The sequence below is a fragment of the Acanthisitta chloris genome, unplaced genomic scaffold, assembly GCF_000695815.1.
Source record: "Acanthisitta chloris isolate BGI_N310 unplaced genomic scaffold, ASM69581v1 scaffold18098, whole genome shotgun sequence".
NCBI lineage: Eukaryota > Metazoa > Chordata > Aves > Passeriformes > Acanthisittidae > Acanthisitta > Acanthisitta chloris.
The window spans coordinates 18828-36300 of record NW_008685588.1 but is presented as its reverse complement, the minus strand read 5'-3'; the positions used below and the strand labels follow the sequence as shown (position 1 = coordinate 36300).

General features: G+C 50.3%; 1 protein-coding gene across 1 annotated transcript in view; it reads left to right on the top strand.

Annotated features, from left to right (window-relative positions):
• Positions 1-13109, top strand: part of LOC103807112 (tyrosine-protein phosphatase non-receptor type 11-like) — a gene marked incomplete at its 5' end in the record, with an annotated part of 14049 nt that extends 940 nt beyond the window's left edge. Inside the window, 13 exons of the mRNA XM_009079831.1 lie at positions 2248-2442; positions 5326-5518; positions 5604-5723; positions 5994-6107; positions 6520-6616; positions 7127-7206; positions 7879-8034; positions 9299-9430; positions 9634-9788; positions 10135-10202; positions 10821-10972; positions 12211-12311; positions 12989-13109. Of these exons, the coding sequence (XP_009078079.1) occupies positions 2248-2442; positions 5326-5518; positions 5604-5723; positions 5994-6107; positions 6520-6616; positions 7127-7206; positions 7879-8034; positions 9299-9430; positions 9634-9788; positions 10135-10202; positions 10821-10972; positions 12211-12311; positions 12989-13073 (1648 nt within the window). The remainder of the gene's footprint in view (positions 1-2247; positions 2443-5325; positions 5519-5603; positions 5724-5993; positions 6108-6519; positions 6617-7126; positions 7207-7878; positions 8035-9298; positions 9431-9633; positions 9789-10134; positions 10203-10820; positions 10973-12210; positions 12312-12988) is intronic.
• Between the last annotated feature and the right edge of the window lie 4364 nt (positions 13110-17473).

Below are 17473 nucleotides of genomic sequence, written 5' to 3'. Positions count from 1 at the left end.
AAGCGCAGATGTGACCTCATGGCTCTCTCTAACTCCCTGATGGGGTTGGATAGAGGTGTGGGATGTCTCTCCCACCATGGTTGCAGGGAGAGGACTAGAGGGAATGGTCATGAGCAGGAGATGTTAGGAAAGATTTTGTCCCTGTTAAGGTGTTCAGGCACTGGAATATTGCCCAGGGAGGTGGTGGAGTCACCATCCCTGGAGACATTTTAGAGGCATCTGGAGGATCTGGTTTAGGGGTTCCAGCACTGACAGCTTAATGGTTGGACTCGATGCTCTTAAAGGTCTCCTCCAACTCTGATTCTCTGATTGTGCTGTTGGGATTGTTGTCCTCCCCTTGTGCTGCTCCAGTGCCTCCCCTGAGGGGATAACACATGGAACCCCATGGTAGCCAAAGCTGCCTGTGGAGGCCCAGAACAACTTCATGATTGCTGTCATTTCTTTACCCCTTTCTGCTCTCTCTGTGGGGAGGAAAGGAGCATCAAACTGTTCAGAGGGGGTTTGGACCACTTCCTACCACAGGGAGACGTCAGTGGTGCAGGAAATGTTTAATAACAAGATTGTTTTGGCCATAAATGGAGCCAATTGATGCCCTCAGTGCATGAGCAGTGCCCTGCAGTGATGAGATGCAAGTTAAGGGCAGAGCAATACAGCAACTGCCTTGATATCACAGTCTTGAACCCTATCACCAGAAGCCACAGACAGGTCAGAGCTCAATGGAAAATCTGACCAACTCTCACAGTTCTGAGTAAAGCAAAGCTGTGACACAGCCCATGTTGCCAGGAAAGCACATTACACATGAGCCACAAGGCAGTAGGTTGTGCTTTGAGGCATCAGGAAGGCATGGAAAGAATTCTTTCCTGGGCTGCTTTTACCTCCAAATCCTTGTTCCTTCCTACCTCATCCCACCTCTGTTTCATCCAAGGTTTATCCTATAGTCCTGGGCAGGGAAAACTGCATTTTATCTGAGTGATATGCTCTTTTCCCACTGATGATGACCCCAAAAAAGGTGCATAAATGTCCTTGGAAATGAGAGCTGAGAGAGTAGAGAATGAGTAGCTTTATGTGCTGTGAGAGCTGAAAGCTTAGGTAGGTGTTTTCCCCCTGTTTTCCCCCTTTCCCTGTTACACAGATGGAACAATGTGTTATTATTCTCACCTAGAATTATATCCTGACAGAGCTCTTTTCTTGCTTTATCTCTGAACTGGACAGGTCTCTCTCTCTACTTTTTTCCTTTCTGAGAAATAAAAGGTTTTCAAAGGAAACAATAGAGATATCCCTGAAAAAGGGCCTAAAATAGAGGTGTCAGTAGGAGAAAGTACCTTTAGGAAAACAATGAAAACCCTTTCCTCCTTCTTTTAACCCTCCCTTCAGCTTCCTCAAGGGCTTTGGAAAGCCACAGAAGGGAAATGCAGCTCCTTTTCATTATGGAGAGGATGTGGGCTGAGAAGAAAGCAGGAGATGAAGTTTGGGCTGACCAGACCACACAGCAAGTGACCACGTGCTGGTTTGTGTCCAGATCCATGTCCCTGAGGAGAGGCAAGGAAATAATAGTGCACAAGTTATGGAAAGGTTTCCATGAAGCTCTGTGGCTGCTTTCTCTTTCCTTCTGTCCTCCTCCTTGTCCTCCCTCCTTTCCACTCCTCTGTGGCTGCTTTCTCTTTCCTTCTGGCCTCCTCCTTGTCCTCCCTCCTTTCCCCTTCTGCTCTTTCTCCCCCTCTTCTTTTCCCTTCCCCTTCTCCTTTCCCTTTTCCCCCACATCTGTGGCTGCTTTCTCTTTCCTTCTGGCCTCCTCCTTGTCCTCCCTCCTTTCCCCTTCTGCTCTTTCTCCCCCTCTTCTTTTCCCTTCCCCTTCTCCTTTCCCTTTTCCCCCACACCTCCTTCCCTTTTCCCCTCCTCCTCATTCCCATTCCTCCCTTCCTCCTCCTTTTCCCCTTCTCCTTTCCCTTTTCCCCCACACCTCCTTCCCTTTTCCCCTCCTCCTCATTCCCATTCCCCCCTTCCTCCTCCTTCCCTTTTCCCCCTCCTCCTCTTGTGAACTTGTGAGGTACAGAGTCAACTCTTGGCTGAGTAACCTTGTCCAAGGAGCATCCATCCCTTTCCCTAGGGTGGCATGGTGGTATCTGACTGCCAGAAAGCTTGTGCAGCTCAGAATTTGGTGTTGAGGAGGCAGCTGGACCCTGAAGGTTGGAGCTGGGTTTCCATCTCTCATGCTGATGGTCTTGTTTGCCTTCCTTTCCTCCTCAGAAGGAACGATGAGGTGACCCACATCAAGATCCAGAACACAGGGGACTACTATGACCTATATGGAGGTGAGAAGTTTGCCACCTTGGCAGAGCTGGTCCAGTACTACACCGAGCAGCAGGGGCTGCTGAGGGAGAAGAACAGCAATGTCATCGAGCTCAAGTACCCTCTCAACTGCCAGGACCCCACCTCAGAGAGGTAAGCCATGCCCTCCAGCAGCCCTGCCCTGTGGTGGTGGTGCTGTCTTCACAAGTGGCTCAACCTGGAATGCTCCACATGACCTGAGTTTGGAAAGGAGCCTGGAACAGTGTGTGTTTGGGGGTGATTTAGCTTGCATGACCCAAAAGTTGCATCTCTCTGAGCTGTAGTTCTCTGGCTGCTCTGTATGCAGCTCTGACTGGCACTTTAGTGCTCTGGGCTAGTTGCCAAGGTGGTGCTTGGTCAAAGGTTAGATTCAGTGATCTCAGAGGTCTTTTCCAGCCTAACTGATTCTGTGAGGAGATAGGTGACCTGGGCAAGGCTCAGAGCCTGGTCCTTGCTTGATGTCAGCTAAGCTTTCTCTAGCTTTTAGGCTACTAGGAGCATAAAAGCATAGAATTGTGAGCTAGTTTGGCTTGGAAGGGACCTTTAAAGCCCATCTAGTCCAACCTCCTGCCATGGGCAGGGGCAACTTCAGCTTGCTCAGAGCCCTATCCAACAGGAGCAGTGTGAAGAGAGCCCTGCAGGTGTATCCTAGGAGTCCTCATCTTCATTTCTAAAAGAAACCAAACACCCCTAAGTGCCTTGTCTGCCCTGTAGAAAGTGTCCTCTAGCCCACCTCAGCCTGTAACCCTGTTCATCCTGGCAGGGCTGGAGCTCGTTGACTCACCTCAGGCCACTTCATGCTCTTTCCACCTGATTAATGACCCTTTTTTTTCCTCTTCCACCCCCTCAGTTTCCTACTCAGAGGGTCAGGAAGGGGAAGACCAGGTCAGGTGCTGCTGATGCCGACAGAGTCTCCTCACTGCTCTAACTTTAGCAGTCAGGGCAGGGTGAAGCTGTGACTTGTTTCAGTTCCCAAAATGGAGCAGAGCACTCCCCTCCACACCATCATGTGAGCTGAGGTGCTGGGAAGTCCCTCCAGCTCATGTGCTGCCTTGTTTCCAGGGAGGTTTCTCTTTCATGCTGTGAGGAGCAGCCTGAAGATGTTCACATGAGGAAAAACTCTGGAAAAGTGGGAACCCCCTCCAGCTGAGATTCCTCCCCTCTTCTCCTGCCAAGGACAGACTGGCTTGGCAGGGAAGGGCCATAAAAGCTTCTCCAGACCTCACAGCTGGTGGCATCAAGGGAGGGAAGAGTTCAAATCCTCTAAATACATGAGAAGATGATGGTGTCAAGTTAGAGCAGGATGTGTCAGGGTAGCAGTTCTGCAGGGGTGAATAGCAGTGCTGTGAGCAGGCTCTGAGGTGGGACATTCTGCCCTCACACAGCCCATGATCCTGATGCCTTCCCAAGCCTACAAGAAGGAGTTTTGCTCCCTAAAGGGAATTCCCAGCTAGGTTTGGACTGGCTTCCCTTGCAGCATGCAGGGTTGGGATCCAAAGGCCCAACATCACTGCCTGTTCCTCTACAAACCTCATCCTCGGAGACAACGTTGCTGAGACGTGACGTGATGCCATTGCATGGCTCCTGGGAGGTTATTTTGAGCCTCTCCAGATTCCTGGCAGCTTGGCTGGCAGGCCAGGAGCCAGAGGCTTCCAAGGGACCTGTGGCATCTGTCCAGAGCCACTGCTGAGTGTGAGGATGGAAGGAGTTGTTGTTTGTACCTCTGGGAGGCTATGGCCAAGGGCTGGAGGTGTCCCTGCCCCGATACCTGCTGTGTGGGGAGGTGAGATGTGCTGCCTCACTGATGAGTGGCCAAGGGTAAGGGAGCTGCTGGTCAGAGCATGGAGCTGGAGGAGACATCCCCAAGAATTATCAGATTATCATGTGCTTAACCCTGTGCTCGGGGTCCAGCCAGTCATGGTTGGCCTCAATGATCTTTGAGGTCTCCTCCAACCTTGATGATTCTATGAGGTGCCATGGCAAAGCTGCTGAGCTGTTCCCAGGTAGCCTCATTCCCTGGGACTGCAATGTGAGTGTGGCAGCAGAGCAAGAGAAAGGATTATGAGAGGTTAGATGGAGAAACAGGGGCAAGATGTACCCAGACAGAGAGGTGGAGCAAGTCACGGCCACACAGTGAGGTTGGGGAAGAGCTGAGGCCAAACCTCTGCACGTTGTAATCACCGCTGGTTGGAGATGTGGCTCCAGGCAGGACCTGGGGGGGGGAGAAACCTCCTGGCACAGTGGAGAGCCCAATTTTGCCACTCCAGGTGAGGGTGCAGGACACTTCTGTGCTCCCTCAGCCAAACCTGAGCCAGGTTAGTGGCCTGGGAGAGTGGCAGGAGTGGCTACAACCAGAAGAGCCCTCAGAAAACCCTTCCCACACTGGGTCAAAGTGTCTTGTGTTGTCTACAGAACTCCAGAATGGTTTGAGTTGGAAGAGACCTTAAAGATCATCTTGTTCCAACCCCTGCCATGGGCAGGGACACCTTCCATTAGCTCCAAGCCCTGTCCAACCTGGCTTTGAGCCCCATGGTTGTGTTTGATGCTGTCTGAAGCTGAATCCAAGAGTTCTTTTTCCTCCATATTAAAAACTAAAGGAAAATGCAAAGCCACCTGCAAGAAATCACTGCCAGAACTGTGTTTCTTTGAGCTTGGTCAGAGCCCTGTCCCTCGATGACAGCCCTTGTCACACCTCACGTGGCACTTTCACACACTGATGCCATGTCACATTTTGGCTGAAGGACTGAGCCAAGTCCTGACACCTCCAGCCTCAGGCAAAGGGATCTATGTGACATTGCAAACTGCTGGAGGAGAGTCACTGGGGACTGTTCCCAAAATAACTCCAGTTGGTATCATGCCAGTGGGTCAAGGAGTCAGACTGGGAGCCTGGAAGTGGGTTTCCCATGGACACCATGCCCAGCAGTGAGATAACCCTTGTCTAAAGGCAATGATGTGCTCATTTCTGAGGTGACCTTGCCCTGCATTGCTGCTCCTCAGGTGGTACCATGGGCACCTCACTGGCAAGGAGGCAGAGAAGCTGCTGACAGAGAAGGGGAAGCCAGGGAGCTTCCTGGTGAGGGAGAGCCAGAGCAAACCAGGAGACTTTGTCCTGTCTGTGCTGACTAATGAGGACAAGATGGAAACTGGGGACCGAAAGCCTCATGTGACCCACGTGATGATCCACTACCAGGTGGGAAACAGCCTGTCCATGCTCACACTGCTCCTGCTGGGAACTGGGAATTCAAGTCTCACCATGCATTTGTTCTCTCCTGCAGCTGGATGGGAAGTATGATGTGGGGGGAGGAGAGAGGTTTGACACCCTCACAGACTTGGTGGAGCACTACAAGAAGAACCCCATGGTGGAGAAATCTGGAGCTGTGGTTCACCTGAAGCAGGTAATACCTGCTCTAGCACATACTGGTGGGTTCTGGGCTTGCCCAAGCTCCTGTGGGGAGTGAACAGATCTGTTCCTGCTCTTTGGGGCTCCCAGAATGTCCCACTGGCTCTTCATCCTGCTTGAGCAGGTTCATGCTTGCCAGAGGTCCCTGATCCAGCACTCACAGCCTCAGGGATGATCTCAACTCTTGCCAGTACCCACAGAGCTTCAGGAAATGTGTTTTTTTCCTGTTATTGGAAGTGATTTCTGTTTCATCTCCACCTTGCAGCCCTTCAATGCCACACGCATCAACGCAGCCAACATTGAGAACAGAGTGAAGGAGCTGAACAAAATGGCAGATCACAGTGAGAAGGCCAAACAAGGATTCTGGGAAGAGTTTGAGGTATGGAATGCTCTGTGCCACATGTGCCTATGGGTGAGGAATATCCTATTTGAATGGGAGCATCATGGTGTTCCAGCACTGAGGTCTTAATGCTGTTTCTCCTTTCCTTGTTTTCTGAGTTTAACTGAGTTAATTCCTGTTCCTTTTTTGAGTTGTTTTCCCTCATGTCCAAAGCTTTTTCTCTGTTCTCATCCCAGAACTAATGCCTGTTGTTCCCTGCAGGGATTTGTGCTTTCTCCCCCCATTAACTCTCTCCTCAAGCTGCTTCTTGGCTCTGTTTCCCTTCCTGCCAGCACTCCCTCTGCTCTTCTCTGCATTAGGAAGCCAAACAGCAAGTGGGAAGAGCCTTTCCTTTGCCTCTTCCTCCCTTTGGCTGCCCAGCACAGTCTGTTCTTTTGTCCTGCTCCCACAGATGCTGCAGCAGCAGGAGTGCAAACTCCTGTACCCCAGGAAGGAGGGACAGCGACCAGAGAACAAGGCCAAGAATCGCTACAAGAACATCCTTCCCTGTAAGGAGACACTGCAGAGTGGTTTGGGGGGGTTCACCACTATCTCTTCAGCCTTCTCTGGGGCTGGGTAACCCTGCAGAGCTTTCTCATCACAGCTGGATTGGAAGGAGGTGGGCAATGTTCTGGTGGAGGGATCCAGGTCATGGTGTGCTCCATCCCCTTCTTAACCTGCTCCTTCCCTTTTGCATGGCAAGTTGCTCTCCCCTGGCTCCAAATATGCTGCAGAGCTCAGGTGATGTTTAGCAGTCCTATGGAGCCAAAGCCTCCTAAGAAATACTGGAAAACTTGAGCTCAGCTTAGTCTCCAACACTTCATATCACTAATGTCCATCCAAGCTACTCAACTGATGACATAGCTGTGAAGATAGGTAGAGTGGAACACTCAGTGGCTTTAGGAGAGTGTTTTACACCCTGTTTTGCACTCATTTCCCATGTGCCTTCATAGTTAGAGCCTGGGGGTCACTGTGACTCCTGTGTGTGTGACTCCTGTTCCTTCTGGACTCTTCTGCAGTTGACACCACCCGAGTGGCACTCCGGGATGTGGATGAGACTGTGCCTGGCTCAGACTACATCAATGCCAACTATATCAAGGTACTTGGGCAAGGGAAGACTCCATGTGGGGCTGCCTTCAGCCCAGCACTGGTTCTGGTGGGCAAATGCAGTGCTGATGTCAGTTCAGAGGGAATAACCAGTGTATTTCACTGGATCCAAGCCTAGGATCCAAACTAGGGTTTGCTCCTCTATCCCCATCATTCTCCCATGTCTTTATCTAAGAGTTTATCCCCTCCTTTTCTTCCCTGCTCAGGAGCTTTCAAGGGGCTGACCCAGACTATCTGTCACTGAACATTATCTCTGAGGTCAAATTCTGTCAGCCAAGAGCTGCTTGAAGTTGTATTTCCAGCAGTGCCACTCTGCACTCACCTCAGCCCTTGGAAAACCAGCAAGGTGGCTTCATTCCAGCCACATCTACCTGCAGCTTTAGCAGCTGCCTGCTGGGAAGGGGCTGGTGCACAGGAGTGTGTGTTTCAGCAATATGACAGTCCCTGGAGGCTCCAGATTAGCTGCCAGCCCATTTTGCTAACAGCTCTGCTGAAGCTGACGTTGAGAGAGGCTGAAGAATCAAGGGAAATCAGCTAGTTTAGGAATCCTTCCTGGCAAACTGTGCTGACTTCACTGCTAAAGGGGTATTAAAGCAATTCCCAGTTCCTCACTCCACCATCCTTGGCTTTTTTTTTTTTTCCTCCTCTCTGCTTTGCTCCTCAGAGCATCCCTGAAGATGGAAGGAACTCAGAGAACTGCAAGGTCTACATAGCCACCCAGGGCTGCCTGCAGACCACTGTGAATGACTTCTGGACCATGGTGTACCAAGAGAACACTCATGTCATTGTCATGACCACCAAGGAGGTGGAAAGGGGCAGGGTGAGCACTTAGGGGATCTTGTAGCACTGTCCTCAAGCCTAAAAGCTTCCTGCTGTTAGTCCTGGTGGTGTTTAGTGAAATTGTCTCTGTCTAGCTCTCATTGAATGTCATTTCTCCTCTCTGTTCTGACATTGCTGGAGCTTTTCTTCAGGAAGAAAAACCATCCTGCCTTGCTCTGCACATCCCCAGCCCTAGAAGTATTAATGGGGTGTCCCTCACAGGACTTGCTTCAAGGCTCTGGGGAGCTGCAGGTGGCAGAGAGAGAGAGAGAAATGGAAAGCATCACTGGAGAGTGGAGGAGTGAGGGACAGAAGTCATGATATACCTATTTCTGTGCCACCTGTGTTTCACTAAGAGGAGATGGTAGGGGCCAGGGAATCCAGTGAAATTCCATGCAGAGCCATTGCCAGAACAGCTTTAGGAGCTGACTAGGAGTTAATTAGGATTGGCACAGGCAGTTTTGCTGAGGAATGAGGGGGAGGCTGCAGGGCTGAGATAAAGATAGCTCTGCTCACAGCCTCATTTTGTGTTGGCAGAGTCAGGAAGCACAGAGAGGGTGGACTGGGGGACAGGAGGGGAGTGGGCAGGCTCTGCAGCCCCTTGGGATGAGGGTTTGGCTCAGGAATTGGTCAGTGACCAGACCAACAGCTCAGGTCTGTGTGGCAAGACTATGACTTTGGCAAAGCAGTGCCTGCCTGAGGCTGGGGCTGATTGAGGAGGGAGATTGTAGAGTCATGGAATGGTTTGGTAAGAGACCTTAAAGATCATCTCATTGCATGGGCAGGGACACCTTCCACTAGCCCAGGTCACTCCAAGCCCTGTCCAACTTGGCCTGGAACATTCCCAGGGATGGAGCAGCCACAGCTTCTCTGGGCAACCTGTGCCAGTGCCTCAGCACCCTCCTAGGGAGGAATTCCTTCCCAATATCCCATCTAAACCTCCTCTCTGTCAGTGTGAAGCCATTCCCCTTGTCCCATCACTTGTGAAAAGTCTTTCTCCATCCTTTTTGTAGCCCCCCCCTTTCCATAGTGGAAGATTGCTATAAGGTCCACCTGGAAGATTTCCCCATGGATCATATATCTGTGTAGGAATGACCCTTTCCATTACATCCCCATCAAGAAACCACTGTGCATGGCTCTCCTTCAAACCTCCACCCCAGAGCAGCAAACATTTGGCTTCAGCATCCTCCCTGAGCCAGGCAGGGCTCAGATCCATCCTCCAGCCCCTCAAATGTTGGCTGAGGAGCTTCTCTGTGTCTCTGCAGAACAAATGCTTCCGTTACTGGCCTGACAAAGGCTGCACCAAGGAGTATGGAGGGATCTGTGTGCACCACGTGAGCGAGCGCGAGGCCCAGGGCTACTACCTGAGGGAGCTGGAGATCCTGAGGCCAGACAGGGTGAGTCCCACTGGAATGGGATGGGGCTGGAAGCCATGGAAAGGGAGCTTTGGCTTCTCACTGTTTGGTTTCTCACTTAATGTCCCCACTGCTAAAGCTCTGGGCTGCTTTGCCCTAGTTTGATGATAAGAAGAACCTCCTACTAGAAGGTGAAGTCTTCTAATAGGAAGTTCCTGACCAAGTGGTGGATGTTCTCCCTGCAGGATGAACATCCAAGGCTGGTGAGGCACTATCAGTACTTCAGCTGGCCAGACCATGGGGTGCCCAACGAGCCAGGAGGAGTTCTGAGCTTTCTGGACCAAGTGAATCGGGCACAGCGAAGCATTCCAGGCACGGGGCCCATCATAGTGCACTGCAGGTATGACCCATGGGGGAATGAACCAAGGGGAATGTGCCTCTTCCTAGTGACACCTGCAAATTGGCTCAGCACATTGATGGAGGGTGATTGGGGTATAAATATACACATGGGAAAGCACAGTCCTCCTCCAGAGCCTCACTGAGGGTAGCACAGGGAAGAATATCCTGATTTGGAGCTGGTGTAGCCTCAAAGACTGATCTCCTAAGGATCAGCATTTAGCTTGGCTGATCTTACATCATCCATCAGCCCAGGATGGTGACCAGGCATGTGGCTGAATGTGGGAGCTGAACTGACTAACTATGAGGGATGTTTTTTCCTGCACTGATTCTTTCTCTTCTCTCCCCAGTGCTGGGATAGGACGCACAGGCACCATCATAGTCATAGATATCCTGGTGGATATCATCCACAGGCAAGGTATGTGTGTCCCTGTGCACATGGACAGCCCTCTGGGAAGGGAGATACCTTCAGCTCACACACAGGTTGCCCAGGGAGGCTGTGGCTGCCCCAACCCTGGCAATGTTCATTCCAGGTTGGATCAAGCCTTGAGCAACCTGCTCTGGTGGGAGGTGTCCCTGCCCAGGGCTGGGGGTTGGGGCTAGATCATCTCTAAGCTCCATTCCACCCCCTTAACATGATTCTGTGATCTCTGGGCCTGGCCCAGGAGCCCTGAGACAGCTGAACCCTCCTCAGCAATGGTTGTATTTACTTCATAAACCTTTCAAGGATGGAAAGTTTGGGTTTGGAGGAAGTGGCTGCAGAACAGACCTAATTCCCCTGCCCTCCCCTTGCTCCAAGCCCTGCCTCAACCATTCTCAGTTCACTTTAATCCTCTGGCTCCATAAATAAGGGATAAAACATAATTCCCCTCAGCACAGAGATGCACTAAATCCTTTCCCAATATCTACAAGTATTCCAAGGCTTCACTGCACTGTATGCAGCCACATCCTGAAAGCTTTCAAAGTCACCTTAAGAAAATGAGTTTTTTCCCCTTCATTCCCACTGCCTGAGCCTGACCTTGTCCCTCTGGAGCAGGTCTGGACTGTGACATTGACATCCCCAAAACGATCCAGATGGTGCGACGGCAGCGCTCGGGGATGGTGCAGACAGAGGCTCAGTACAAGTTTGTTTACATGGCAGTGCAGCAGTACATTGAGGCTGAGCAGAAGAGGTTGGAAGAAGAACAGGTGAGTCTCCCTTGGTTTGGTTGGGAAAGAACAGCACATCCATTCCCACCTTCTCCCTGAAGCTCAAATATACAATCACACAATCATTGAGGTTGGAAAAGACCTCCAGGATCATTGTGTCCAACCTGTGACCAATCACCATCTTGGCAACTAGACCAGAGCACTAAGTGGCACCTCCTGCTGTTCCTTGACCACCTCCCTGGGCAGAATCAGAGGTTGGAAAAGACCTCTGAGATTATCAAGTCCGACCTGTGACCCATCACTACTTTGTCAACTAGGCCAGAGCACTAAGTGCCATGCCCAGGTGTGTCTTGAACACCTCCAGGGATGGTGACTCTTCCATCTCCCTGGGCAGAATCAGAATCAGAGTTGGAAAAGACCTCTGAGATCATCAAGTCCAACCTATGACCCGTCACCATGAAAAGACCTCTGAGATTATCAAGTCCGACCTGTGACCCATCACTACTTTGTCAACTAGGCCAGAGCACTAAGTGCCATGCCCAGGTGTGTCTTGAACACCTCCAGGGATGGTGACTCTTCCATCTCCCTGGGCAGAATCAGAATCAGAGTTGGAAAAGACCTCTGAGATCATCAAGTCCAACCTATGACCCGTCACCATTTTGCCAACTAGAGCACTAAGCCTCCCTGGGCAGAATCAGAGGTTGGAAAAGACCTCTGAGATTATCAAGTCCGACCTGTGACCCATCACTACTTTGTCAACTAGGCCAGAGCACTAAGTGCCATGCCCAGGTGTGTCTTGAACACCTCCAGGGATGGTGACTCTTCCATCTCCCTGGGCAGAATCAGAATCAGAGTTGGAAAAGACCTCTGAGATCATCAAGTCCAACCTATGACCCGTCACCATTTTGCCAACTAGACCAGAGCACTAAGTGCCATGTCCAGTTGTTCCTTGAACACCTCCAGGGATGGTGATACTGCCCTGAACACATGAAAATACAAAGAAGAACTTTTTTACTGTGCAGTGACTTAAGCTCTGGAACAGATTGCCCAGATAGGTCATGGATTCTTCCTCACTGGAAATATTCCAGAACCATCTGGACACAATCCTGTGCTCTAGGATGGCTCTGCTTGAGCAGGGAGGTGGGACCAGATGACCTACTATGATTCCTTCCAACCTGACCCATTCTGTGTCTGCCTCTCTGGCATTTGGCATCTTGGAAAGCTTTATCCTGTGCCTACTTTCAGTGGGATTTTCTTGTCTTTGCTTTCTCTTCCAGAGGAATAAAAGGAAAGAACGAGACTACTTGAATATTGGCTACTCTCCCATGGAAAAAGGCAGAGGCAAAGGGCAACCTCCTTCCCCCCAGGCCCAGTCTGTGTAAGCTGTGTTTCTCCTAGGATTTATCCCTCTTCCATGCCTTTCCCATAGTAGAATCCTCACCAGTTGCTGGCTATCATGTGGGAATGGCTGATATGGGAATGGTGATCCCACCCCGCTGTTGAGGGTAGTACCCACTTTGCTTGTGTGCTACAACTTTGAACAGGAAAGGAGGAAGTAGATCCTGGTTTTTAGGGAGTAGTGTCCTATATCCTTGGCTCTGGAGAAGCAGCTAGAGAGGGAATCTGTGCTACTGCCACTTTTCCAGCAAAATCTCAAGGAAGATGAGGCAAGAGCAGAGAGAGGTGGAATTGCATCCATGTGGAGGAGGAGCATGGGCTAAGGAGCATGATTCCATACAGAAGCAGAGAGAAATTACCCCAAATGATGTTTTTTTATCTTGTCCCAAATAATGGAATACCTGTGAGTGCTGGACATGGGGATGGAGTTGAAGGTGTGTAGGGACATAGGCTCCATGCTCAAGCACTTGAGCCAAGGAGGAGTGGCCCAGCCAGAGGGAGAGAGAACAGTGAGAACCTGATGTCATCCTGTCTCCAAGCCTGGGGAGGGCAAAAGGGAGCTTGGTTAGGCCATTCCCAGCTTCCCACTGGCCTCCTGCCTGTGGGAAAAGATCCAGAGCAGTGAGGCTGTTAATAACAAGCTTTGTTTCTTGACAGGGTGGAGGATGAATCAACTTCCGTCTACGAGAACCTCAACATCAAAAGCCCAAAGGTTTCAGGGCTGAGTAATACAGGGAGATAGAGGAGCTGGAGAGGAGCTGTGTGCAGGCTGTACAGGTAGGAATGTTTCCCTTCCTTGTCTTACCACAGTGTTTAGAGCAGCTCCTCTGAGGCTCAGTCTGGGCAGAGCTCAGAGGCTTTGCCTGCAAATGTAGGATGAAGTTTTTTGGAGCCTAAAGATGTGGCTGAGGGAGAAAGGAGGGGAATAGTGGCAGGTTAATGGTTGGAATTGATGGTCTGAGAGGTCTCCTCTAACCTTGTTGATTCTGTGATTCTAGGGTGTGAGACCTCAACAGGGAAACACATTTATAATGGTACCAGTGAAGGGGGAAAAATCTGCTTTTTGGGCTGTTAGGTTGGGAAAAAGACTGAGCTGTGTGTGCATACAATAATGAGACACTTCACTCCTTGGGAATGTCTCAGCTTTGTCACCTTAGCAGTGCATTTTCTCCCACTTTATAAATCACTCCTTCTTCCTTCTTGTTTTGCACTGCAGGATTGCCAGTGTTTACGTCCACCCTTTCCAAGTTCTGCAGTTGAGGACAATTTTTTGCCTTCCCCAAGCACCTTGGATTCAGTGAGGAGGGAAGAAGCTGCCTGAGAAACAGACAACATGCCTTATCCTAAGTTATTCAGGAGAGGGATCTCCTCCTGCTCTCCCCTGTATCAGTAGGTTGCTATTTATGTGAAAAGTGCCTCTGGACATTGATTAGAGCATCAAGGCTCAGCTTCAGGGTTGTGGTTTTTTTGTATCATTTTAATTTAAATTCCTTTATTTTTTACACAAATTGTTCAAAGGAACAGAAACCTTTGCTTTGGAGCTTTGCCAGGCTTGTTGCCCACTCAGGGCTGTAGTAAACCCTTCAGACACTGTTTTGATTAAGTCAGTCATTTCTAAGCTACAAGTGGTTTTAACCTTAAATCCTGGAGGGTGAGAAATAGAGAGCAGTGCCTGGACTTGGGTATTTGCACTCTATTGATCCTTCTCCCAGCTCCTTTTGGCTGTAGCAGCTCTAGATTCCTATGCAATGCTGCCAAAACACCTGGAGCAATCCCTGCTCTGTGTGTGTGTGTGCCTGAGAGTCTTCTGGCTGCTCCTCACGGAGGTTTTGCAGCAGAATTGAGAGGCTGAGGTGATTATCTCCAGCTCTGTGGGGCAGAATGCTAAGTGCAATCCCCCCTGGGTGCTGAGGAGTGAAGGACACAGCTCTGTGCACTGAGAAGAACTTGGGAGAACAGTCTGAGCTGAACTCTTGGAGCCCCTCTAAGCTTGATGTAGCTCTGCCATTCCCTTGCTGCATGACTTTTTTTTCCTTCCCTGGATCTGTATGGCAAGGCAAGTGTTGGATCTGCTGAGTGAGGGTGTTGGAGGAGTGTTTGTGACTTGACCAGTGCCATGAAGATGAGTGTGTCACCAAGTGGAATATTCCAGCTCTGTTAAGTCTTAGTGCTTCGTGCTGTTCCAGCCCTAAGTCCTGCCAAAGAACCTCTTCCTGCAGGATTCATCAGCCTGGGGGTGTGCTCTGGGGGGTCTTTGGGACTGATGGGCAGTGCCTGAACCTCCCAGAGAGGGTTTGGGTCTCAGGGAAAAGTGCCTGAACCCCCAGAGCAGTTTTGGGTCAGGGAAAAGTGCCTGATATGGGTCTGAGGGACAGTGCCTGAACCCCCAGAGCAGTTTTGGGTCTAAGGGTCAGTTCCTAAACCCTCAGAGCAATTTTGGGTCTCAGGGAAAAGTGCCTGAACCCCCAGAACAGTTTGGGGTCAGGGCAAAGTGCCTGAGCCCTCAGAGCAGTTTTGGGTCTCAGGGGAAAGTGCCTGAACCTTCAGAGCATTTTTTGGGTCTACAGTTCCTAACTAAACCCCCAGAGCAGTTTTGGGTCTGAGGACAGTTCCTAACCCCCCAGAGCAGTTTTGGGTCTCAGGGCAAAGTGTCTGAACCCCCAAAGAGGTTTTGGGTCAGGGCAAAGTGTCTGAACCCCCAGAGCAATTTTGGGTCAGGGAAAAGTGCCTGATTTGGGTCTGAGGGACAGTTCCTAAACCCCCAGAGCATTTTTGGGTCTCAGGGCAAAGTACCTGAACCCCCAGAGCAGTTTTGGGTCTGAGGACAGTTCCTAATCCCCCAGAGCAGACTCAAGGCTGATGTCTAAGTCCTCCTACATCCCTGGAACAGGAAGGACTCTGCATGGTTGGGGTGTTAGTGCTGAGCCAAAGGATTGAACAAGTGCACAGTGACATACCTTGGCTGTAATTCCTGGCTGGGCTTTGTGGTCCCTTGTCACAGGGACAGGAGAACTGTTTCTTTTTATTGCACTTTTAATAAATGTTGAATATTCTCAAGGCTTTTCTTTTTCCTCTCTTCTTAAGTAGTTTATTGGTGGGGGGCAGTGACTGACTGTGTGGACAGTAGGACATCCTGGATATCCCCATGGCTAAATGCTGCTGCTCAGGGCCCTTTTTTCCCTTCCTTTGACCATTCCTTTTGCCTCTACAGGAGTGAGAGGTTGAGCTGTGTGTTAGCTAAACCTTCAGCCTTTCTTTCCAATGCCATGGGGATGTGCTCTGGGCCAGCCCTCAGGAGGCTGCTGTGACAGACCTCTGGGAACAGTTGGAGCTGTGAGAACATCGTGGCCTGTTTTCCACTGGAACAACAGATTTGATGAGGCTGAAGCTGTTATTTCCCTCTCCTCTGCCCTTGGGTCTCATCAGTGAGAGCTGAGTGATAATGAAGATGTAATGACAAAGCCCTTTATCCCTATCAGTGTGTGTTTGCTGGGCTTAGTCCCAAATATAGAGGGGAAAATGGAAGTGTCTTCCCTGCCTTAAGCCTTGGTGAGCTGCTCTTTCCAAGAACACACTTAATTTGGTGCTGTGGAGATATCCTTTCTGTGCCAAGCATGGGGAATGGATGGGATGCTACAAATGAGGATCCCTGTCAAGCCCAGTGAGTTTGGCAGGAGGTGATGCAGTGCCTGAAGTAGTTTTGCAGACGTGGCTGGCACAGGTGAAGCCCAAAAGTGCTGCAGGTACAGCACACCCAGCAGCTTCCCACAGAAGTTTCACATAGCAACAGACCTGAGCTATTTCTGCTGTTGCTTCAGCCTTTTCTACTTCAAATGAGATTATTTCTTGTGGAAAGGGAGACTTGGAAGCATCTGTCATCAGCTGGGAAGAAGCAAAAGATGAGCAGGTTTTGCAGCCTCTCATTGTCAGGTCAAATCAGGTAAACCTAGAGGGAAATCTCACCTGGAAAAACACCAGCCAGGTGGGAATAAGTGTAAATTTCCAGGATAAAGTTGTCCATGTGTGCAGAATTGTCCAACACTAGGAGAATTGATGCAGGGCACAACCACACCACCAGGATCTGAGAATGCAGCTGCACTCAGGGCTGCTATGGGAACACCTCCAGCTGCAAAGAAGAAGGGAAAAGGGAAGGAATTGCTACAACTTGACACCTTGGCGTTGTAGAAAACATAATTTAATCCATACACATATGGTATTTGCATACAATACTGTCTTACATCCATGTCTGAATAGAAGACATTGAAGTGTGAGGCATCTTCAGCATGAAGACTCTGCTAATCCCTGTCACAGCACTGATTTAAATAGTGTCACCCACTGGCCTGAGTCTTAATACTGCCACACGGGGAGATGAGGAGGGGAAAGCTGTTAAAAGAAGGAGCTTTTTTGGCAGCAGTGAGAGGTTTGAATGAAGTTTGCTGTAGTGACTGGAGGATCAGGGCTGTGCTGAGTGTCTCACAGGGCTCAGCCTTGTGTGCAGAATCACCTTCCACGTGGGGATGAGTGAGTTTTCAGCATCTTCTTAGAAAAAAAAAAAAGAGTAGAATGGCTACTCTGTGCTGCTGAAAGCTCATCAGGGTGGTGCCAAGGAAGGCAGCAGGGATGGATCCATGTTTAGTCAGCAGGAGGCAGCAGCTACATCTCCAACGTTGGATAATGCAGTGGAAACATCACCAGCATGTGGGGTAAGGATATTTTTCATCTGTTTATACAGCTTTGACATGGCTTTACCCTCCCAATCCCAGCTGCTCACAGGAATCATCACGTAGATCCTTCAGCTTGTAAAAATAGCCCTTTATGCCTCAAGGAACTGCACCCACTGCCATCTGGTATCCAGCCAAGGCAGCACACAGCCATGTTCCACCTGAGGCAAACAGGCCTAGAAGCTTCTCTGTGGCTTTCACACCTCTGGTTTCCATGGAGAGTTTGGCAGCAGGATGCTGAGGCAGCTCCTTGGAGCATTCCCAGTGTTTGAGCTGAGCTCCTGGAGGTGGGTGCATGTGCTCAGGTGGGGAGTAGGACACAGGAGCTGCCAGCAAGCCAAGGAATGCTGTCAGGGCAGTAGGTCCTGTTCCTCCTCCTTGGATGTACCATGGGGATGGAGCTGACCAGAGCCAGGAGCTG